The sequence below is a fragment of the Mytilus edulis genome, chromosome 1 (assembly GCF_963676685.1).
Source record: "Mytilus edulis chromosome 1, xbMytEdul2.2, whole genome shotgun sequence".
Lineage (NCBI taxonomy): Eukaryota > Metazoa > Mollusca > Bivalvia > Mytilida > Mytilidae > Mytilus > Mytilus edulis.
The window spans coordinates 18,526,437-18,550,743 of record NC_092344.1 but is presented as its reverse complement, the minus strand read 5'-3'; the positions used below and the strand labels follow the sequence as shown (position 1 = coordinate 18,550,743).

Sequence of the window (24,307 nt, the reverse complement as noted above, 5' to 3'; positions counted from 1 at the left end):
TATCCTTATCAGGCTTCACTGACACAGGCAGTACTCAATTTGTAACCATAAAATCATTTCATCAAATCTTCTACTACAATTCTATTTTCCAAATCATGGTACATAAGGGGGAAATTAAATAGCATTACATGTAAGAATTGTGTGTGAAAAGGTACATTGTAATTAACTTTTCCCCATTGAACCAGAATTATGTGTGAAAACGTAACTAACTTTTCCCCATTGAATCCAGGGTTGGCAAAGTATAACCCGCCCGGGTTTTACTGGGCGGGAAAACCCGGGTATTCCCGGGCTGGGCAATACTCCCAGAAATGGGTAATACTGGGCAATACTGGGCAATATGATTTATTAAGCTTATTTCAACAATAAATAGTAAAGACTTGTTGTAGTTTCATAGTATTATAGCTAAATATATACATTTTATACAGATAACCATTGAGAGTCATTTCTAGAAGATAAAAAATTCAATTTCATTCTCTTCTCTACATAAATTTCCTTTTGGCAAAATACAAGATTTTGCACATTTTAGGATTCCTTGTTAATTTCCAATTATTGTTTCAATAATCTAAACATTTTATTGCAGTGTTTATGTGGATTGTAAATTAAATTGCTATATATGCAATCATGATTGCTAAATAAACACCCTACAGGGTCTTGTCATTAACTCTTATAGAAATGAAAAGGCTGATTCTTGTTATATAAACATATATGTTCAAATCTGAATAATTACTTATTAATTAGTTATGTACATTTGTACATATTATAAATTATTTCAAAGTAATTTTTATTACATGTAATTGGTCAATTCTTTATATTGGCTATATATAGTTGAAAACAAAAATCTCAGAGTTGTTAGAATAATTCTTTCTCAAATGTATAGTATACTCTTACAAGAACATTTGTACATGTATGTCTTATAGGACTCTCAAACAAGTAAACGTACATGTAGTTATAAATAAAAATAGGTTTATATATATCTTAAATGTATTGCATTTGTGTTTGATAAATGAATCCTCTATAAAATTCAGGCCAGTATTCTATATTACCCAGTATTGCCCAGTATTACCCAGTAAAACCCAGTAAAACCCGGGTTTTCCCAGTATTTCCCACTGGGCTGGGCAATACTCATAAAACCCGGGTTTTTGCCAACCCTGATTGAATCAGTATTATTCAGTAATATGTTAAATATTTACCCTTTCTACTACATCTTGTGAATTTGTCTTCTTTTTCTTGTATGGAAGTGAATCATAAATTGACTGTAAAAAAAAGAAAATATGAAAAGTAACTGTCTACCTACAACTAGATTCTGAATATAACATCAACCACTGACCCCAACCTATGGTTAAACATTACAGATGTAAATCTGTATAAACATTATTTTGGGCGGCATCCATGAAAATCATTAGAACCATATAAATCCAAGCAATAAAATCATTAAACCAGGTGCTCCGCAGGGCGCAGCTTTATACGACCGCAGAGGTCGAACCCTGAACAGTTGGGGCAAGTATGGACAAAACATTCAAGCATGATACAGCTCTGAATTTGGATTGTGATCAAATTTTTGACATTACATGGTTTTTTTTTACACAAAACAAATGCCAAGATTTTACAAATCAATTAAAGATTTCTTCTTCAAACTTTTTAAATCTAAAATTAAATAGTTGACACAGCATACATTTTTGTAGGTTTCTGACACAGAATGAATGTGGTCTAATGAACTTAAAAGGTTTTTTTTGCCTTTGAGCAAATCACTATGCTGTTGAATATTAATCCTCTCAAAAAAATGTTTGAAGAAATTTTCTTTTTATTTATGAAATCTGAAATGAGAAAAATTTAACCCCCCCCCCTTTTTTTTCACATCCCCGTTTCCCTTTTTCAAAACTGATATCAATTCAAATTTCTAATGGAGTTTGCAACAATAACTACTCATTTAAATACATCATAAAATATTAAGATGTAAAAAAACTGCTTGTTATCACTGAATGGTAAAGATTATTTAAATTTATCAGTTGGTAGTAAAAAGTGTATATACATTGTATATTGTATATAACAAAGATTTAAGTTGATTCTGGACAAAGAAAGATAACTCCAATTAAAAAAAATTCTTGCTATTGCACAAATAGGATATTTCTTGCTTACTATTCTGGACAAAGAAAGATAACTCTAATTAAAAAAAAATTTGCTATTTCACAATATTGTGCAATTAGATATTTCTTGCCATTGCACAATACTGTGCAATTGAAAAGACTTGCTATTGCACAATACTTAATATAATAATTTTAGATCCTGATTTGGACCAACTTGAAAACTGGGCCCATAATCAAAAATCTAAGTACATGTTTAGATTCAGCATATCAAAGAGGCCCAAGAATTCAATTTTTGTTAAAATCAAACTTAGTTTAATTTTGGACCCTTTGGACTTTAATGTAGAATTTGAAATTTGAAAACAGGACCAAAAATGAAGAATCTACATACACAGTTAGATTTGGCATATCAAAGAACCCCAAGGATTCAATTTTTGATGAAATCAAACAAAGTTTAATTTTGGACCCTTTGGACCTTAATGTAGACCAATTTGAAAACTGGACCAAAAAAACTTCAATAATCAAGAATCTAAGTACATTTTTAGATTCAACATATCAAAGAACCCAACCGATTCATTTTTTGTCAAAATCAAACTAAGTTTAATTTTGGACCCTTTGGACCTTAATGTAGACCAATTTGAAAACGGGACCAAAAGTTGAGAATCTACATATACAGTTAGATTCGGCATATCAAAGAACCCCAATTATTCAATTTTGATGAAATCAAACAAAGTTTAATTTTGGACCCTTTGGGCCCCTTTTTCCTAAACTGTTGGGACCAAAACTCCCAAAATCAATACCAACCTTCCTTTTATGGTCATAAGCCTTGTGTTTAAATTTCATAGATTTGTATTTACTTATACTAACATTATAGTGCGAAAACCAAGAAAAATGCTTATTTGGGTCCCTTTTTGGCCCCTAATTCCTAATCTGTTGGGTCCTAAACTCCCAAAATAAATACCAACCTTCCTTTTGTGGTCATAAACATTGTGTTTAAATTTCATAGATTTCCATTTACTTAACCTAAGGTTATTGTGCAAAAACCAAGAAAAATGCTTATTTGGGCCCTTTATTGGCCCCTTATTCCTAAACTATTGAAACCAAAACTCCCAAAATCAATCCCAATCTTTCTTTTGTGGTCATAAACCTTGTGTCAAAATTTCATAGATTTCTATTAACTTAAACTAAAGTTATGGTGCGAAAACCAAGAAAATGCTTATTTGGGCCCTTTTTGGCCCCTTATTCCTAAAATGTTGGGACCAAAACTCCCAAAATCAATACCAACCTTCCTTTTATGGTCATAAACCTTGTGTTAAAATTTCATAGATTTCTATTCACTTTTACTAAAGTTAGAGTGCGAAAACTAAAAGTATTTGGACGCCGGACGACGACGACGACGCAGACGCCAACGTGATAGCAATATACGACGAAAATTTTTTCAAAATTTGCGGTCGTATAAAAATCAGTTAACAATAGGTCAAACAAGAATGTGTCCCTATTACACGGATGCCCCATCCGCACTATAATTTTCTATGTTCAGTTGACCATGAAAATGGAATAAAAACTCTAATTTGGCATTAAAATTAGAAAGATCATATCATAGGAAACATGTGTACTAAGTTCAAGTTGATTGGACTTGAACTTCATCAATAACTGCCTCAATCAAAAACTTTAACCTGAAGCGGGACAAACAGACAATCAAAGGGATGCACAGTCCAGAAAACATAATGCCCATAAATGGGGCATAAAAACTATAACTTTCTTGTTACACATATCAATTGACACCTGTTAAACATTTTGTTTCAAAATTCCAATAGAGGACACATTATAAATTATTGTAGTATTTAAACAATTTTTAAGACAATTGGCCTACTTCAGTTTAGTTTTTTATCTTTCTTAACTGCGTGCTAGACATTTCAAAATCACAATTATTATGATGGCCAAAAAAAAATAAAAAAAATTGCTAAGTTACTACAAAACTGTTTAACATCCAGCAAACATGTGTTGCATGCATATTTGTAATAATAACATGTTAATATCAAAGTTTGTAGCCAGGACAAAGGGAACAACAAAATAATCTAAGAGGTTTATTACAACTATTTACATAATCTTACAAAATATAAAGTTCTTTCCTTGGTGCTCATGCATGTATATGTTTACAATCCCAAATATACATGTACTTTAAGGGAGTTGATGTTAAACAAGGAAAATCAAGAAATTGAACAAAATATACAAAATACACAAATGTTTTAATGGTTTGAAACAGTCTGCGCCAAATCTTTTTCATCTACTAGTCCGAAAACTAAATATCAAAACTTGGCCCAATACGACTATATAAAATTTTGAAAATTTTCACTAACTAGTCTGCATCAATATTTACTAGTCTGAGGCATCGGACTAGTGGCTAATGGTGCAGACTGGGTTTGTTGTCATGATCATATGAAAAATATGAATGACGTTTTTATTTTCTAAACATTTATTAATATATAATTACTTCAGTATTTTTAAGACAGATTTCAGATCCCTTATTGTCATTTCTAAATTAGCACTATAATTATATCAAATAAGGGTCTTATATTGTCCAGACTCCCTTTTCTACTTTTATTAATTGCTGCAGCCAAGTAACATGTGTATGGCGTTTAGATCATCAGCAATAATTCTCCAATTGTAATAAATCCACACTTTAACGGAAAGAAACTTTAGGTCTCTGGATTGTCATCAGGGTCATATTTTGTGTAAACTTTTAGTTAAAATGGACCAAATAGGCTTTGTTATTGCAGCTGACATAATCAATGATGTACCAACATGTACATTCACCAACAGAACACTGCCGTGATTGTATTTAACTGTTAAAAATTCACAAGGAAAATGAAAACTAAAGATAATAACAACCCTGAATGTTATCTTTTAGTTGATCAAAATTTTAGTTTAATTTATTCACAAATCCTTTTCATGTGCTTGCAACTTGCTACATGAACATTTTATTCATATATAGATTTTTAGGTGCAAATGCATATTAAAATACAATGTAGACTAATATTATAAAGCGAAATTATTGACATTTTGTCCTGTTCTAATATTTGATTCAGTGTAAACTTAGAACATCAAAGATAGAAAGATCTTTAAAGGTTTTAATTTAACAAGTTTAAAAGAAATTTCACATCCATATGTCAAATTTATATGTTTGATATTGTCTAGCATTTGTTGAGAGTCTTTATCTTTCAAAGAACTTTATTGGATCAAACTTCCTAAATCAACCTAAAGCAAATAGTTGGTCTGTATGCTTGGAGGAAAATGTAAACAAATCCTCTGGTACATTAAAAACAAACCTTGTTCACAAAGTTTTTGAAGTCTGATAAGAAACTATATGAAAATAGATACTTGCATACATTTACTGTAACAATTTCTGATTGAACAAAAAACTGTTACCACACAAGTATCTTTATTCAAGGAAAAATATCAAACTTTTCTTGCACAATTCAGTGGTAATTTGTTGATTGATCATTTGTTTTGTAAAAGTTATATTTCACTGTATTTCAGAATTTATTCAGCTTGAAAGATAGTTTAATCTTTAAATTATTATAAAACAATAAAACATTTTCCACAAACTTATTTCGGCCTACATTTGTACACGCAGATGCAGATATTGCTGTTTATACATGTTTATATTCCAACCCTGATTTTTTTTTTTAAGTACTAAATTTCCTTTTGATGTGCTTTATCGAAACAGAACAATAAATTTTGGTGTTGAGGGTTTTCTCTTTTAAACAAGATACAAGAGAGATCTATGGTTGTCTTTCCTTTGAAATAATTGCACTTAATCAATTTTGAATCTTTGATATTATGCATTTTCATACATGTAAATGTATATCACTATTAAAGCAATAGCTTAAAATTCTACTATGACTAAGGTGGGGCATTATAATTTCCATAGAAATAAGATGTGCCAATATGCATATATACATTGTGTAAATGCATGAAACTTTAGTTGCTGAACTCCAAATCTTTTGTCTCTAATTTTTAAAGAAATCTACATATTACATGTACATTTTTTGTAGTTTAAATGCAGCCCATGAAGAGGACCCCAAAATGAAATGTTACACAAAAAGAAATATCCACAGTACCACTAGCTCAACATGAAAGTGGGGTAACAGTTGACTTTATTTGTACAAATAAGGCAAACATTTAATTGTGAACCTGTTATTTGTACAATAGTTGCATTGGCTGTTTGCAGGATAAAACAATTTAACAATTTATTTTAACCAAGACTTTAGAATAAATTACATGAAAATTATAAATTATTGGAGACAGAAAGCTGTTCACAGCTATATTGCAACTTCAACTATGAACATGTAAATTATTCATAGAAAAAAATTACTTTTACAATTTAGGACAAAATCTGATTTTATAATTTTTTAGTGAAAATTGTGTCAGCAGGTAAATTTTTCAGAATCAAAAACTGATGAAATACATTATATTTAAAGTTATTATAAACCTGATAAAACATCATCAAGATTTTAGGTATCACAGCCTCTTCGTTGTACTCATGTTGTGATGGTCCTTTTCCCCCTCAGATTTCTGCTGGAGCCCTTAGTTATTAAGTTTTAATTTGTATTTTTGTACTCTTATGTCAGTACACCTTTCCTATATTGCTGTTTAATTTGTATTTACTTGGAAGTTTTTTCAGGTGTTCATGTATCTTCCAAACTGGAAAAACCCCCCAAAAAATCTGGCATACCCATTTGCATGTTAAACGCTGTTTAAATTTTTACAAGATTAATGATTCCTCTTGATACAGTACATGTATATCATTACTGGAATATTGCACCAGAATCTTTAACCCTTGTGGTACATTTTACATTTTTTTGTGTGTAGTGTTGACAACACAAAATATATACATGTACATGTAAAAAGAACACACTCAAAGCTACTAAATGTTCATGTTTAACATTAACAAACTTTAGTTGTGTGCAAAACAATGCTGATATACATATTTTTTTTATTATAGACATCTAAAATAAGTTCTGAACTAGAAGATTTGACAAATTGGCATGCATACACTAAGGGTTTTCAGTATTAATTTACTTGAATGAGTCTGATAATATTGCAAAATTTTGTTAGATTTCAGTGTTTTCCATTCGGCATTTAAGCCGGGTGTGCCGACCACCTTCTTTTCAAAAGCCGACCACCTTTCGATTTTAGGAGGAAGTCGGCTTTTTTTTTTCAAAATCCGGATTTTTTTCGGTTCCGTACCGTTAAAATTTGAATACTAATCCCGCCTTGTTTTCATTGACAAAGATGGCGTCCAATCGTCAAATTTCAATGTTTTCATTAATCAATCGGGGGAAAAGAAAGGAAGATGACGATGATGATAAAGAAAATACTAGACCAAATAAGTTAAATAAAATTGATAGTAATGTTGAAGTTGTGGAAATTGAACAAAAATCAACCAAACAACGGAAAAGACACGCAAGTGAAGACAAATATGAGCAAGACTTCAAATGACTTATAGTCACAGAGGAAGGATACTACTGTTCTGTGTGCCAAAAATTAGGCACAAAAGCAAGAAACAGAACAGAAACCTGGATCAAAAGGCCTTAAATCCATGCTGATGCATAAAATTGTAAATGAAAGAAGAGATAAAAGAGATACATTTTTGAAAAAATAAAATCAAAGAATATTTGACAATTAATTAGCTGCGGAACCGTAGCTCTTAGGTCCTTATGTTATTTTTTTACTATTTGCGGAACCGTAGCTCTTAGGTCCTTATGTTATTTTTTTACTATTTGCGGACCATAGATCCGCAAATAGTCAAAAAATAACATAAGGACCTAAGAGCTACGGTTCCGCAGCTAACAATTAATATGACTATACTTCTATTTATGTTTGTTCAACTCCATAAAATGTGAATATTATACTAATCTTTATTTCTGTGACCCCCACGTGCACCCACAGTAAATTAAAAAAGGTTGGACATTTAAAAAAAAAACCACCCGGTTGCAAGTTATTTTTTTAAAACACCCACCTTACCTTAGTGAAAAAAGGAAAACACTGGATTTTGGTGAAGCCCATTTAAGAAAAGAATATCTCGAGTCTACATTTTTTTGTATCAATAGCTAAGGCCAAAAATTAAATTTCATTTGTTTGACATAGGCGCCCGACCCACTGATTCTGAATACTGTTAATTCAGAAATTGTTGCAATGTTTAATTTCTATTATTGCGAAAATTATGACAGGGTTATAATCACAATAATTTAAACTTGCATTTTGAAATATTTTATATACATGTAAATAAAAATGGATATTTCTCAATATCGCAATAAGGCCTAAAAAAAAAAGATATGTGTTTCCGGTAACATCATTTTGAAAAATAGGGTCGGTAGGTCGGAATTCTTTTTTTTTTTTTTTTTTTTTTTTTTTTGACATCGTAAATGAAATCCGGAAAATTTTCATGTTTTTTCCAAGTCCGGATCCGTAATTAGTTTCAAAAACCGGAAGTGTGCCATTTGCAATGTTTTTGAAGCACCTGCTGTGCAAATTTCTTGGATTTTAACCTATTTGGAATACCTTTTGACATTAATAAAATGTTTTACTGGCTTTCTATGCAAGAGGAAGCAAGAGAGAAAAAATATTATGTCATCTATCAGAAGCCTGTGTCAAAAACAGGGTCGGTTGATAAATTTTTTTTTTATTTTTTTTGAAGATCCAATAAAAAAGTTAGGGTCGGGGCTAAAAAAACAGGGTCGGTCGGGTTACCGGAAACACGGATCTTTTTTTTCTCGGCCTAATTTAAATCGCATTTGAATCTTATATGACAAAATCACAATAATTAGTGCACTTGATCATTTCTGAATTTACAGTAATTTTATTTACGTTTTAGAAATTTATTTATGTTTGTATTAAATAAATCAGAATTTGATCATATTCGATTAGTTTATTCCTGGTAATATTTATTTCTAATCACAATCTTAGAAGAGCTTATTTGTACATTGTATTGGGTTAGCAAAAACCTGGGTTTTATGAGTATTGCCTAGCACAGTGGGAAACATAGTGTAAAAGCTCAAGTCAGAATTGATTTTAGTACAGACTGCATTGTTGTGGGAATAAACATGTAATTGTAACAAGTTTGATATTCCCTTTCTTTTACAAGTCAATTTAGTCTTAGTCTAAGATGAATGAACTTGGCCTTTGGTCATCATGACAATATCATATTCATGACTATAATTCACAAAATACTAAAGAAAAACAGTATACATTTTTGCTGTTTACAGTTTATCTTTATCTATAATAATATTCAAGATAATGACCAAAAACTGCAAAATTTCCTTAAAATTACCAATTAAGTGGCAGCAACCCAACAATGGGTTGTTTGATTCATCTGAAAATTTCAGGGCTGATAGATCTTGACCTAATGAACATCTTACCCCATGTCAGATTTGCTCTAAATGCTTGGTTTTTGAGTTATAAGCCAAAAACTGTATTTGACCCCTATGTTTTATTTTTAGCAATGGCGACCATGTTTGTTGATAGATCAAAACTTCGGGTACAATTTATAAACTAGATACCCTAAGGAACATTCAGTTAAAGTTTGGAAGTATTTGGCCTAGTAGTTTCAGAGGAGAAGATTCTTGAAATAGTTTACGACGACAGACGATAGACGCCAAGTGATGGCATAAGCTAACTTGGCCCTTCGGCCCATGTGAGCTAAAAATCAAGCTTATTTCAAGTCTAATTTGATGCATAACTCACAAAAAAACAATTCCTGTTTACCAATTCGTACCAATCATCAAACATGAAAAGATATGTTAATGACTTGGGAAATAAAATTTAATGAATAACAAGAATGTGTCCATAGTACACGGATGCCCCACTCGCACTATCATTTTCTATGTTCAGTGGACCATGAAATTGGGGTCAAAACTATAATTTGGCATTAAAATTAGAAAGATCATATCATGGGGAACATGTGTATCAAGTTTCAAGTTGATTGGACTTCAGCTTCATCAAAAACTACCTCGACCAAAAACTTTAACCTGAAGCGAACGGACGCACAGACGGACGAACGAACAGAGGCACAGACCAGAAAACATAATGCCCCTCTACTATCGTAGGTGGGGCATAAAAATTTTCAATAGCAATGAACATTATTCAGTTATGTTCAGTTGCACCTGGATCATGCAGCTTGGTCAATTAATTCGTAAACAAAAGATTTGCATGTTTTTTCGAGTTCTAGAAAAAACAAGGCTTCACTTTTATGTTTTGTTGTTCCTAGAATACTTTTAGTATTTACAAATTCAACTGATGCAGTTATAACGTAAAACGTGCCCTTTTGTAAATTTCATGCCATAAATTGAAAAATAAAAACACATTTAAACTGGTTTTGTTTACACAAGAGGTGAAAGCAGAGAAATCATGTATCCAACATTTTCTGACTTGTGCCCAACCTGTTCAAAGTCAAAGACAAAATAGATTGATTTTAAAGCACGATTCAGACCATTTTTACTCAAAGATTTTATCCTTTAAACAGGAACAGAGGTAAAACACAAAGCCAATCAAGGTGCACTCAGTGGGTTGAAAGATGCTTCAGATATTTCATTTTTGGTCTAGGGTGCGTAAGAAAAAGAGTGGAACGTAATTTTGAGGCAATGAGAGCTGACTAGATTTTGAGCGAACAGACACAGATTCATGAACACATGTCAGTTAACTGCTAGTAGTCTGTTGTTATTTATGTATTATTGTCATTTTGTTTATTTTCTTTGGTTACATCTTCTGACATCAGACTCGGACTTCTCTTGAACTGAATTTTAATGTGCGTATTGTTATGTGTTTACTTTTCTGCATTGGCTAGAGGTATAGGGGGAGGGTTGAGATCTCACAAACATGTTTAACCCCGCCACATTTTTGCGCCTGTCCCAAGTCAGGAGCCTCTGGCCTTTGTTAGTCTTGTATCATTTTAGGTCTTAGTTTCTTGTGTACAATTTGGAGTTTAGTATGGTGTTCATTATCACTGAACCAGTATATATTTGTTTAGGGGCCAGCTGAAGGACGCCTCCGGGTGCGAGAATTTCTTGTTGCATTGAAGACCTGTTGGTGACTTTCTGCTGTTGTCTGCTCTATGGTCGGGTTGTTGTCTCTTTGGCACATTCCCCATTTCCATTCTCAATTTTATTGTTCACCCTGATTCAGGCTCGTCCTAGTACCTGTTCACCAAAATAAATGTACCGGTTTGCCCAGGTTTCATTTGCTCTTTTTTTTTTTACTGTTGTCTAGTTGCATATTAATGTTTATTATTGGAACAGAATATATTGGAGTTTTTTTGAAAATTTGCCAAATATTGGAATTGCTGCAACCAAATAATTTAATTACAGTGATCAGTGAGAACTATTATTATGACATATTAATGCGCCAAAACAAGCCAACTTTTAGTTATTTCCATGTGTTTTGTGAATTTTCAAGAATTCATACCATATAAAAATCTGAATAAGGTTTATTTAACTGTAATACCCATAATATTAATATTTCATTAATAAAAGTAGTGAGAAGGAATCCAGCGCGAGCAGACTTTATAATGGTAGTATTGGGGGTACTTTCATGACGTATAACCATAAAAATTCTTGCCAAATGACATTAACGGTCATTTTTAGTGCATGACAATAAAATGTACACTTTCTTTAAGACGAAATGATTTTGATGAACGAAGTTAATTTTTTTCCAAAATAACAGTAATGATAATTATTTGAGACCTTTGACGAATCACAGTAAAATTTTACCAATTTGACGCTAATGGTAGCCGAAAATAACTGTTTGACGCCCGACGTAAAAGGGCATTACCACCCTCCTCTAGAGGTGAATGAACTCATTGCGATCAGTTTCAGGGCGAACATGTTTAATCTGGGTGAACGGACCTGTCAACCAGTTTCGTACACTAGGGACAACTCAGACAAGTCATTCATGTTCATTTATCATTCTAAGAAAAAAATATTTATACATGTTCATGTAAGAAGCTTTTAATTACAGGATCTCAAGACTTTTTTTCAAATACATGTAGCCTACCTGCATTTGCGGAATCCCTAATTCAACATTTGCTGTTTGTCTTAATTGAGACCACAACTTCAAAGCTTCTATCTGAATTCTTATTCCACCTAAAATTTTAGGGTCAACTGGTTCTTGCCTTGTGTCAGAGAAATATCCACCAGCAGAGAATAGTGCTTTGAAAGCCTCCTGTTCAAGTTTATCATTATAATTGTACACATCACGTTTTTTAGTACTATCAGATCTGACAAACGTCAAATTGGCTGTTATAAAAATACAAAGACAAACTAAAATTCTATTTTGATTACAGGTCGCCATGTTGAAAAAGATCTTGTTGACCTTTCAACAGACTATTTGAATGGTCATCTGTCAACATTTCTGAAATCCAAACAGATTCTTATTACACTCGTCCTTTGGAAAATTCACTTAAGTTTCATATCCATAACTAAACAGCACTAAATTCCCTAGCATAATGCAAAATATCAATAAAGTGTATTGGAGTGTATCGCTTTTTTTGTCATCACCAATCTTGCATGCTAATATGTAAAGCTACAGCAATACACAAAACAGCCGGAAGTTTCGTAAAATCCGAAAATAAGTGAAAAAATAGAAACTAGTTGTCCAATATGTCAGCCCCCATGTTGCAGTTTTTTTCTAAAAGATTTTGTAGCAAATGCTTCAAGATCGCGCAATCTCAAAGAGTTCCTTCAATATTTAAATTAACAGAACAGACAAAAATGACAACCACTCCAAAAATTTCGAGACATTTTCATGTCAGTGCAGGTAAATTAAGCTCTGAGTGTTGCATAATCATGTTATCAAGGCAGTTTTTACTTTTTAAGATAAGTAATTACAGGCGATGCTCAAGACGTTTCGTCCACATGCTGTATCGGTAATATCTTTTCCAGTTTGGCCAAACTTTGTAAAGTCGTTTCAGTCATTTTTGACTTGTTATAAAGCCTCATATTTATTTAGAAATGAGAAATAGGATTGTTTTTACATTAAGAAATAATATGAGGGGGTGAAGTCTGTATCGATTATCTATTTAATTCAAACATATTTTAATGTTACAAAAGAACCAGATTCCTACCAAAATTGGAAGGAGGCTTGTTTATGATCATAAGATAGTTATTCTTCTTGGAAACATAACATTCCCTCTGTGTTTATAGTTTTCAAAATATGATTAACAGCAAGAGTAGCCGAGACACTGGGTTCTGCGGAACTGTTTAATGCTAATTTATACTTATATACCATCTTTTAAAACTCATAAGAACAATATGAAAAAGTATGGTCTAATCGACTGTGTCTGAAACGTCTGTGGACAAACTGGTCATGTGACAGAAACGTCTTACAAGTATTACAAGAAGTGTTTAAACTTATAAAGGTGGAATTTACAGTTCAGATAACAGGAACTACTTATAGACAAAACAACTATATGACCTTTGCATGCTATTTTTGTTGTTGCTGTGACGACTTCCTACAATGAAAAGTGATGCAGCATAAAATTAAACATGCCTGCAGGACATCATAATTTTTTGGAATAGTCCTAAAAAAGTGAATTCAAAAAATTAAATTCAAAAACTTAGATGGGTACTTCCATGAGAAAATGGGTACAGCCAGGACCTGGAAGTACCCATTTTCTCAAAGCTCTAAGTTTTTGAATTTTATTTTTTTAATTCACTTTTTTAGAGGGTCCAAATTGAATTATAAAATATAACAACTGAAGATGCAATGTAAAATAAAAATGCAACAAGATTGAGAATTAAAAAAAAAATAACAACTACTAAACAACATCTGAACATACATTGTATGAAGTATGATTTTATGTGAAATAAAACGTTTAATCATTTATATAGTTTAATTTTCTATTCAAATAAACAAAATATGTATTCTCTTATGATTATGATAGGCAAATAAAAATTACAACTATAACATAAAATATATATTTAAAAAATGCATCAAATTAATATATGTTTTGTTGTATACATTTTGTAGCTTTAAAGATGGAGTTTGAACTACAACATAATGACATGTACACTGTATAGAATTGTGTTTGTTTTTGTTTTTTCCTCCTTAATAATTAAACATCCACAAATTTGTGTAGCCTTAAACTAATCTGTGTAAAAAGAGCAGTTAAAAATTTTATGATATTTATTAAAGGTCCATTACGTCATGGGGATTATGAATATAAAGATCCAAAATCAGAAGATGAAGTGTAAGTACATATTATACATATAGGACATATACAATATTCACATTAGACATACAACAGCTAGGTGATTGCATAAGCAAAAATGTTCATTTATATAAAAGCATCAATGCACACACAAGTGAAGCACTAAACTAGATTAATGCAAGAATATTATAATATAAACAACAATGAGTAAAAGAAGATTTTGGGGAACATTTTGACAAACAAATTGAGACAGCAAACCTTAAAACAGGACTCTGAACCGTGATGGTACTCCAAACTGTGATGGTTACACTAAGGTGCGATGGTCTGAAGCTGAAGTACGTTTTTGATTACGCTGAAGTGTGATGGTGGCTTTGTGACGCTATCTTGTTGATAGCTATGCCAAAGTGCGATGGTGATAATATTATAAACTTAATTTTCCATGCTTTTCATGTCAATTTGTATGTTAGAAGCAGTTTTCTGGGTTATAAAGTTTATTAGGGGCTTGTAAACTTTAAAAACTGTACTAGAGAAATTGCGAAGATTGGTAAATAGCCTTAATAGGGGAAAGTTGACCTTCTGTAGCAAACTTTTTTTTCAAAATCTACAAACAGCTCCTTTTTACTTACAATGACATTCTCTTACAATGTACAGGTTTGCATACAGACAATCTGTATAATAATATTACGGTAATCCAATAACTCATGCAAGGAACCAAGTAAAGATAAAATGTTAATGCAGAATTATATGGACATGCAGAAAATCAAAGAGAACGATCTCTTATTTAATATGCAACTGTTATTTAGGACAGTCATAGACAAAATGAATGTAAATTCATATACATGTACTAGCTATTTAAACATATACATGCTTCTCATAACAATTGCACATCTATAGCTTTTAAAATAGAAATCATGCATCAAATAGACCATCGCACATCAGCGAACAGACCATCACACTTTGGATTAGACACAGTTCAGCATGACCATCGCACTTCAGCGTCCCCATGGCACATCTGAGTCTAACACATATATAAAACAAAACAAAAACATTTGATATTTAACCTTTCGTTTCTTGAAAACTCAACCAGAGCAAAAAGCAGGGGATTTCAAAAAAGTAATTTCCTTCATCATAATTTTCACACAAATTATATTAATGTGTACAAATTAATCAACCTATGAAAAGTTTAATCAGAAAAAAGTTAATAAATTTAAAAAAAAAAGGATTTAAAATGCAACTGGTGAGCTACATCATTTTACTTTTTTTTTTTAGAGTAAATATTACTTATATAGATAGAAATGGAGTTAAAAAACCTGTCAGAGGAAAAGTTGGTGATAATCTGATGTATTTAGCTCATAGATACGACATAGAGTTGGAAGGTAAATAAAACTTATCATAATACTTCTATTTTACCATTGTATTGTTTTGTTAGGAATGGTGTTGGAACAGTTGGATCATTTGAGTTATCAGGATATGGTATTTTTGTTTTCTGAACTCAAATCTTGGTTATATATGTATTAAAACACAATCTTGTTTTCTTTTTTAAATGTTTGAAGCATCATCAAAACGTTTAAAACCATGATTTAGTATTCTATCAAAAAATTGTATATATTTGAGGTTCTTGTGAGTTCAATGATTATTTTAATTAATCAAATTTTAATTTTAAGCATTCTCAACATGGTTTTAAATTTTGAACAAACTGTTCAACAATAATTGTTTACACCGCATGCAACAAAGTTGCGAAGGGTAAATGTTTTTGGACCAGTCCGTCTGTCCGTCAGTCTGTCAATCAGCCCTGTTCTTGTCATCACAACTCCTCTGAAACCACACAACAGAATTTCATGAAACCTTTTTAGATAATGTAGATGTGCATATCGACAGGAAATTTTGATAATTATTTTTTCCTTCACCTATAACACCCTTATCAGTCTCTCTGTATAATATCAAATTTTGTTTATTATTTCAGGAGCCTGTGAAGCATCACTAGCCTGTTCAACATGTCATGTTTATGTTCATAACAATTACTTTGATAAGTTACAAGAGCCTGAAGAAGAGTATGTATTCCATAATATAAAGGTTCTTTTGTATTCTGACTGGGAAAAGAATATTTAGTCTTATTTTTGTTCCCTCTCTGCGACAGAGGTGACATTAAGTTTTACCCTTGTCTGTTTGTTGGTACATTGATAAGTCCTGAAATTAATTTCCATTCTTTTACTTTAGATTGACTTAACCAAATAGAATTAATTGCATAACAGTGTGGTCGACAGTAAAACGTTTGTAGGTTGTAACTTGTTTGTCAACGGCTATGATTTTATGCTCACCCAGTCTGTCAGAGGCCTTCCAGTGGGGATTGAAATATTCACTTGTTACACATTCCGATACATAAAATGAAACTTTCTTTTTACAAAGATTGAAAGGAATTTGTTTTAAATATTTATTATAATCATCACATACAACCGTGTCATTTATAAGAATAATAATGTTCAGAGATGATATTATTTAATAATAATAAAAAAAAATAGGTTTATCCATTGTAAAAAAAACTATTAAGTTGATGGGGTTAATTCACAAAATATCTCATTGATTAAGAGCACAACTACTTCTACGGTGTGATCATTTAAGAATGGCCTACTATTTATTCAATGCGTATACATGTGGTTTTTGTTTGTGAAGAGTTCTGGATAATTAAAAAATCATTTGATTTCTTTGTTTAATACCATAAAACGATTCATTCTTTCAGATATTTGTCACTTTGCCTTATCTTCAAGTCCAACACAATTTCTCACGTTTCTTACAAAACTTATATTCTTGTGATGTATTCTTTTGTTGAAAAAAAATGTATAGATATAGATAGATATAGGAAGATGCGGTATGAGTGCCAATGAGACAACTCTCCTCCCAAGTAATAATTCATAAAAGTAAACCATTATAGGTCAAGGTACGACCTGCAACACGGAGCCTTGGCTCACACCGAACAGCAAGTTATAGAGGGCCCCAAAACTACTAGTGTAAAACCATTCAAACGGGAAAACAAACGAGAAACGAAAAACACATATGAACTACATAAGCAGACGACATCATGCATTGTAACTTTTAAAGCCAATTAAGTAAAAAAAATAATCTGAAAGAACGTGCGATATCATATTAGGAAAATTGATGGTCAAATCATAACAAAAAATCAAGTAAAGAATTTTAAGTATTTAACCTTTTTAGCTTGCTGTTCGGTGTGAGCCAAGACTCCGTGTTGAAGGCCATTTTTATTTATTTTCAAATTACAAAGGTTATTCCTGATTAGTATTTTTAACTATTTTATTTAGGCGTTTAGAACCTTTGGTGACCTCACAGTTTAAATTTCTATGATAAGTACGTCGTGAGCAGTGGGCATTACAGACGAACGTTCACCTAATTTTCCCCAGTCAATGAATGGCCATAGCTACACTGTTATGAATTTCATTCTATTATGAAAATCATACACAATGTTTATTACCACCAAATACAGATCAAGTTTGAATTTTGGTGGTTTCACTTTCACTTTTCTAAACTAAAGTTATATCCCTCAGAAATTTCTCTATTTGCCATTTTGGCACTCTTACTTTCGTTTTTGTGAATTATTGTTATTAAACTTATACACAATGTTAATGGCCACCTAACACAAATCAAGTTCAATCTTTGGGTGGCTGTTCTTGAGTTAAGTCTTTTTTGTGGTTTGAATGAGTGCAGAATTTGCCATATATTTGCAAGCAGAAGCATCTGTGTTCTCCATTAATTTACATTTGTATTTTTTTTTTTTTTAATTTATTATCAATTAAAGATCCTTTAAAATTACAATCGTCTGATCGATTTTACTGTTATTTTTTTCTGTATGATTGTATGATTTCTTTATTCTGTACAGCATTCATTTCTGTAATCAGTATTTTATTACTGATTAATTTTTTTTATTTCAATTAACTTTTGCTAACTTTTGCTTTCCATCCTTGTCAGTCTGTTTGACTCAAAGTGATTTTCTTTTGTAGTATAAAATCTTTCCTTTTAAAAAAAAAAAAGGGCACAGGGCAGCACTTTGGGAAGGTTGGGCGGACCACCCTGTGAAAACGATCACAAAGGTTCCTGGTTCGATTCCCGGTCCAGAATGAAAATTTCAGGAACTGAATTTTCCGCTCTCCCTTGACACCATATGCGAGTATGGTCTTGAGAAAACGATGTTAGTCCATTGGAAGGGGAGGATAAATGGCTGATCCGTGTTAAGAGAGAGCCATATCTCTTGCACATAAAAGACACCTTTAAAGACTTCGAAAAAGAGCAGGCTTATGCCGATACAAGTCAGCACTTGCACCTGCTAAGTGGAAAGGGATTAATATAAGTTGCAAAACTTGTTTCCCAATACACTATAAATAAATATGTTTAAACTAACTTACAACCTAGCTGGAAAATTGCTTTATTTAAGATTTACTTAAGAATTGAATGCTTATTTTTGTAAATTCAAATTACTAAAAGAAGCATTAAATACTTATAATTAAATTGTTTCGCTATGATCAGGAAAAATTGTTTTTTATCATTTATTTCTTTGAATAATCCCTTTTTTTTGTGATAGCATGTGTCATCATGAATGTTAAACTTCATTGGGATATGAAGGTGAATTTTAGTATGACGCACAAGAGTTGTTATCCAATCAAAATAACAGATTCTTCTGAAACATGCATGTAATGTAATTATTATTTTTATAAAGCTTACAGGAAAATATTCAATAGCATAGATGAAATTTCTATGATATATTGTTAAAGGTTTGATTAGAAATAAGTTTTTTCATGATTTAAATACATTTTTTTTCAGGGAAGAAGATATGTTAGACATGGCTGTGTTTTTGAAGGAGAATTCTAGATTAGGTGTGTATAAACTGAAACAATATTGGAAAACTTTAACATTGCAAGGTTAAGCATTTGATTTAAGAGTTAATATGGGGACGAAGTCCCCAATTACAGTAGAAAATTCAATAAAAAAAAAATACGGGAAAATTTCCCGAATTTTTCATTGTACTAATGAACTCAAAATCGTTTAAATTTTTTTTGTCATGTTTTGAAATCCCGGACCTGCGCAGAAATGTACAATGTACTTCCTTTTTCTGGTGTCGTTTGTATGAAACTTTGAGTAAAATATATATTTATCAGTCTAGAATAAAATAGGAACGAACGCGCAATACTAATTTCATTTTTAATAATTCCTTGATATGAAAAAATGTTACCTGATGATAGCGGTTCTTTGTTTACATTGCATATGACGTCATAATTTAAATAACGTCACAACTAAATCCCTAACAACAGAACCAAAATCGGAAACGTTACGGTATTTCCGTTTCTTTTTTTTTAAACAAATATTTAAGTTACAAAAAAATAATTCACACAGACTTCGTCCCCATTTACAGGTAATGCCTGCCTCATATTAGCTTTTCAAAGGAGTTGAAGTGTTCAACATTTAACACTATCAGACATCAAAATATCTAATCTGATTAATAATACTACTGTAAATGATGAAATTATTGCGATGGACAAAAGAGCAATTTATTTTTTACAATTCTTGTATTAGATACTACATAAAAATAATGCTATCAAAATTTTAAATGTGAGTTTTTATGCCCCACGTAGGGGTATTATGTTTTTCAGTCTGGGCATCCGTTTGTTTGTTCATCCCTTTTCATTCATTCGTCTGTTCATTAGTCTGTTCTGCTTCAGATCAAAGTTTTTTTGTCAAGGTAGTTTTTAATGAAGTTGAAGTCCAATCAACTTGAAATTTAGTACACATGTTCCCTATGATATGATCTTTCTAATTTAATGCCAAATTAGAGTTTTTACCCCATTTTCACAGTCCACTGAATATAGAAAATGATCTGTGTACTATGGACAAATTCTTAATATTTTTGTGATACCTATTTTGTTACAATTTAAGCAATAATATTGTAATGTGGAGAGCCTTGGTGTAGTGGTTTGCGCATTGGACTACTAAAGCAAGTTCCTGGTTCGATTCCCATTCCAGGAATAAAATTTCAGACTTGATTTTCAGCCTTCCCTTACAACATTTGCGAGTATGGTCTAGAGAAATGATGATAGCCTGTTGGAAGGGGATGATAAATTGCAAAGCAATATTTCTTACACGTTAAAGACACCCTTGTAGATTTTGAAAAAGGGAGCAGGCTCATGCCGCTACAAGGCAGCACCTGTGCCAGCAAAGTGGAAAGGGATTAATATATTTAAAGTTGTAATAACTTGTTTCCCAATCCACTACAGATAAATATGTTCAAACTAAGCAATAACTAAATCTTCTAAAAGATAACTGAATTTTCAGTAGATTTTTTTCTTAATTTTTTTTTATAATTTCAGGTTGTCAGATAATATTAAGCAAAGAATTGGAAGGTTTAGAAGTAACGTTACCACAGGCTACCAGGAACTTTTATGTTGATGGACATGTACCTCAGCCTCACTGATATCTAGTGATAGTCAAAGCTTTAATCTCATATTGGAATCATTGTGTGACCTTCACTTCAACCAAATACAAATGATTATAATTATATAGAGCTCTACCAAGAAAAGTCTGACAATGTTATCAAGAGGGAGGAAGCATGAAAAACAACATTTTTATATAAAATGAGTTTTTTATTGTTGAATTGTATTTTTAGGCCTTGTACAAGAAAGAGATAGAGAGTGATAAAAACATTGTGAAGTTCTATACTAAATAGCAGATTATTAGGATGGAAATTATTTATTGTAATTCCATCGCATTTGACTTGACAATATCAAGATATTTGAAATCACATTGTTTGACTTGGTTGATTTTTCACTGGAAGCTTGTGCTTCACATAAAATTACAGCGGATTCCATTGAGTGTGTAGCAAAAGGTAATATTTTTGGTTAGCTTGCTTGTTAGCTGAACCGTGAAGTCATTATTAGGTCAGGTATACTACCCTCCTTTCAAAGTACCATAGTCCAACAGACAGATCGATTTGTTTTCTGTCAGACTAGTCTACTCTTAAAGTAGGGTAGTTTACCTAACCTAACAATGACTTCACGGTCCAGCTAACAAGCAAGCTAATCATAGATATTACCTTTGTTTACACACTCAATGGAACCTGCTGTAAGAATATCATGTCATGTAATATATGTTTCTTGGAATTCTTTGCATGTTATTTATTTGAAGATTCTACCAACCACCAAGCCAATATTTGGATCATTTATATAAACATAACATCATGGGCATTAAATTGTTGAAAATAGTTTTTATTTACTGGAGATGATGTTCAAGAGTTGTACAATGATTTCTTTTCCCAGAACTGCTCTTGGTGAACAATGATGATAATATTGTTGAGGAAATTATCCTGAAATTAATTCTGTTTCATTCTACCTCATAATAAAGATTTTCATTAGTGTTTGGAACAAATGATTGATAAATTTACAAGCACATCGCAGTACTTATATTTTATCATAATTTATTAAACAGTATTTTTTACTCTTTAACTCAGATTTGTCGTAACACATTTCTGTTATGAGTCTTATGACTTGCATCAATGTAGAAAGTATAGAATGCCAAATATACACAAACAATCAGAGCATTAAAATTGATTATCGCTCATTAAGCATTTACTCTTGATCTTACTGACTGATAAATTCTTACTCAGTACAGAATAGTGATATACAAAATTATTGCTAGAAACTAAGAGTGCAAGTGCCGTTGTCCATGAAATTAACAAAGTCATCATAGGTAAAATAGCGATAAACAGATTATCATTGGTCATCTCAACATGATTGCTTTTCTCACTTTCGCCGTACTGGCATAAGCACGAAAATCAATCTTGTTGAGATCACCAATGATAATCTTAGACTATAAATATAAGATATTAAGTTAATGATGTATGTAGATTCAGTTTCATTGTTCAAATGTTTTGTATTTTTCATACCTAATAAAACAAATTCATGTTCAGTTAACAAACAAACAAGTTTGATTTTATTGATTACCTACACATCAAGATCAAGAATTAAATACCATATATTTCTTTCTGAATTTAATTATGATATTTTTACATTTCTGATAAAACAATAGTTTCACGAAATAAGAAGCATTTATTTGTTGTGAGATCTGAAAATATTAACTTTAATTATTCAGGATTTTTTTTACATTTTGTTTATTTATAATGGAATTGTATGTTTGAGAATGTGAGTTTAAACCCTTCTCATGGAAAGGCATTTAAAGTTATATTTTAAAATGAAATTACCTTTGATTGATTGATTAATTGTTGTTGGTTGTTGCTTAATATCCAGAAACAGCACATAATATTGAAAAAATAATTAAGTGTTAATAAAGAACAAACATGATGTTCATGTAGATGTCTTGATGACATCAATGGAGACTTCTTTTCCCAACTAAAAAGATAACTATAACTATAAATGGTACTTTCTGTGATTGATTTTGTTTTCATATTTGCAGGGAACTTGACATTGATTTTTAGTTTAATGTTTGATTGTTATATGCTATGAAGACAATGAATAAAAGTAAATAATAATAATTGATGTCATTTTAGTTTTTGATACCAAAAGATTATCAGATATAGTTGATTTGATTCTAAACATATTTTATTCATTGGGATATCATATAAAGATCTATTAAAGCAAAGCTCTCTCCACAAAATGTATCATGAGATATATAGAAATGGCCCATCCATTTGTTAGTCCTCTTCATTTTACATTTCTTGGCCAATACATTTAAAAAATCTCCAAGATATGATTGATGGTTGTCTAGTTTCTAGCAGCAAACAGCATCTGTAGCCAGGGTATGGAGTACAACCTTCTGCTGAAAGCTTTATACAAATAGTATACACCATTGCTGCCAGGTTAGCTTCTCGCCTAAATGCAAGACGAGACAAAAACTGGTGGTTACTTTTGATAAACATTGGTTCTTACAAGGAAAGAAAATCACAATTTCAAATGTTTCCAATCCATTAGGTATACGGTCTATAGTAGCATTTTTATGCACCCGCTGTAGCGGAGGGGGCATCAAGTTTTACCCTGGTCTGTCTGAACGTACGTCCCATAGTTGGTTTCCATTCTCTAACTTTAGTTTGCCTCAACCAAATGTAATAAAACTAATACACAATGCTTATTACCACTAAATACAGATCAAGCTTGAATTTTGGTGGCCTCACTTTTACCATTCTAGAGTAATGCCCCTTTACAAATGGAAAAATTGCCAAATTTTTTGTTTCTGTTCTCCAACTTTAGTTTGCCTCAACCAAATGTTATGAAAATTATTCACAATGCTTATTACCACAATTTTTTTACCTCAAAATATCAATCAAGTAATTTTTGAAATTGTAGTCGTCCTTTATCCATGATTATATTTGAATCAACTACAATCAATGCTTTATACATTGCAATGTTTAATTTTGCCTTCCACTGATAAATTAAAGCAATTTTTACCCTCCATTTCTAGAAATATTTAAAGTCTTCTTTGCAAATTGGAGTTACTTTCTTTAAAATTGAAAATGTAAATTGGGAATGTGTCAAAGAGACAACTCGACCATAGAAAAGACAACAGCAGAAGGTCACCAATAGGTCTTCAATGCAGCGTTGACCATAATGGTAGTTCAATCAACAACAACCAATGCATTATACAATGCAATATTCAATTTTACTTCCTATTGGTAAATTAAAGCAATATTTACTATTCAGTGCTTACAAGCGCTGTGATTACCATTCTAGGGTTATTCCCCTTTACAAATGAACAAATTGCTGATTTTTTTATTTCTATTCTATTGTCTCAACTTAATTTAATGAAAAGTATATATAATGCTTTTAACCACAAACTCAGTCTAAGTTCAAGTTTTGGGAGCGCTTTTACGGTTCTCGAGTTATGTCCATTTATAGCATTATATGCAAGCAGGGGCATCATCTGCGTCTCTATGGACATATTCCACATTTATTTTGTTATGGTATCAATGTTGGTAGGCCAGACAAAAGTATGTTTTGTGTGTAAAGTAATT

General features: G+C 31.5%; 2 protein-coding genes across 3 annotated transcripts in view; one reads left to right on the top strand and one right to left on the bottom strand.

Annotated features, from left to right (window-relative positions):
• The window catches only part of LOC139526440 (VWFA and cache domain-containing protein 1-like), a 47,213-nt gene extending 34,504 nt beyond the window's left edge, over window positions 1–12,709 (bottom strand). Inside the window, exons 1-2 of one of the 2 annotated variants that reach the window (XM_071321589.1) lie at window positions 12,135–12,709; window positions 1,191–1,253 (exon numbers count right to left, since the gene is read on the bottom strand). In XM_071321589.1, coding sequence (XP_071177690.1) covers window positions 1,191–1,253; window positions 12,135–12,431 — 360 coding nt within the window. In that variant the 5' untranslated portion in view covers window positions 12,432–12,709. The remainder of the gene's footprint in view (window positions 1–1,190; window positions 1,254–12,134) is intronic. The other variant, XM_071321596.1, reaches the window with a different exon arrangement.
• Window positions 12,710–12,721: 12 nt separating this feature from the next.
• Window positions 12,722–21,144, top strand: LOC139526454 (adrenodoxin-like protein 1, mitochondrial). Its single transcript, XM_071321606.1, has 6 exons — window positions 12,722–12,896; window positions 14,274–14,328; window positions 15,559–15,665; window positions 16,253–16,340; window positions 19,117–19,169; window positions 20,658–21,144. Exons 1-6 carry the CDS (start codon window positions 12,740–12,742, stop codon window positions 20,759–20,761), a joined length of 564 nt encoding a protein of 187 aa, XP_071177707.1. The 5' UTR covers window positions 12,722–12,739; the 3' UTR covers window positions 20,762–21,144.
• Window positions 21,145–24,307: the final 3,163 nt, after the last annotated feature.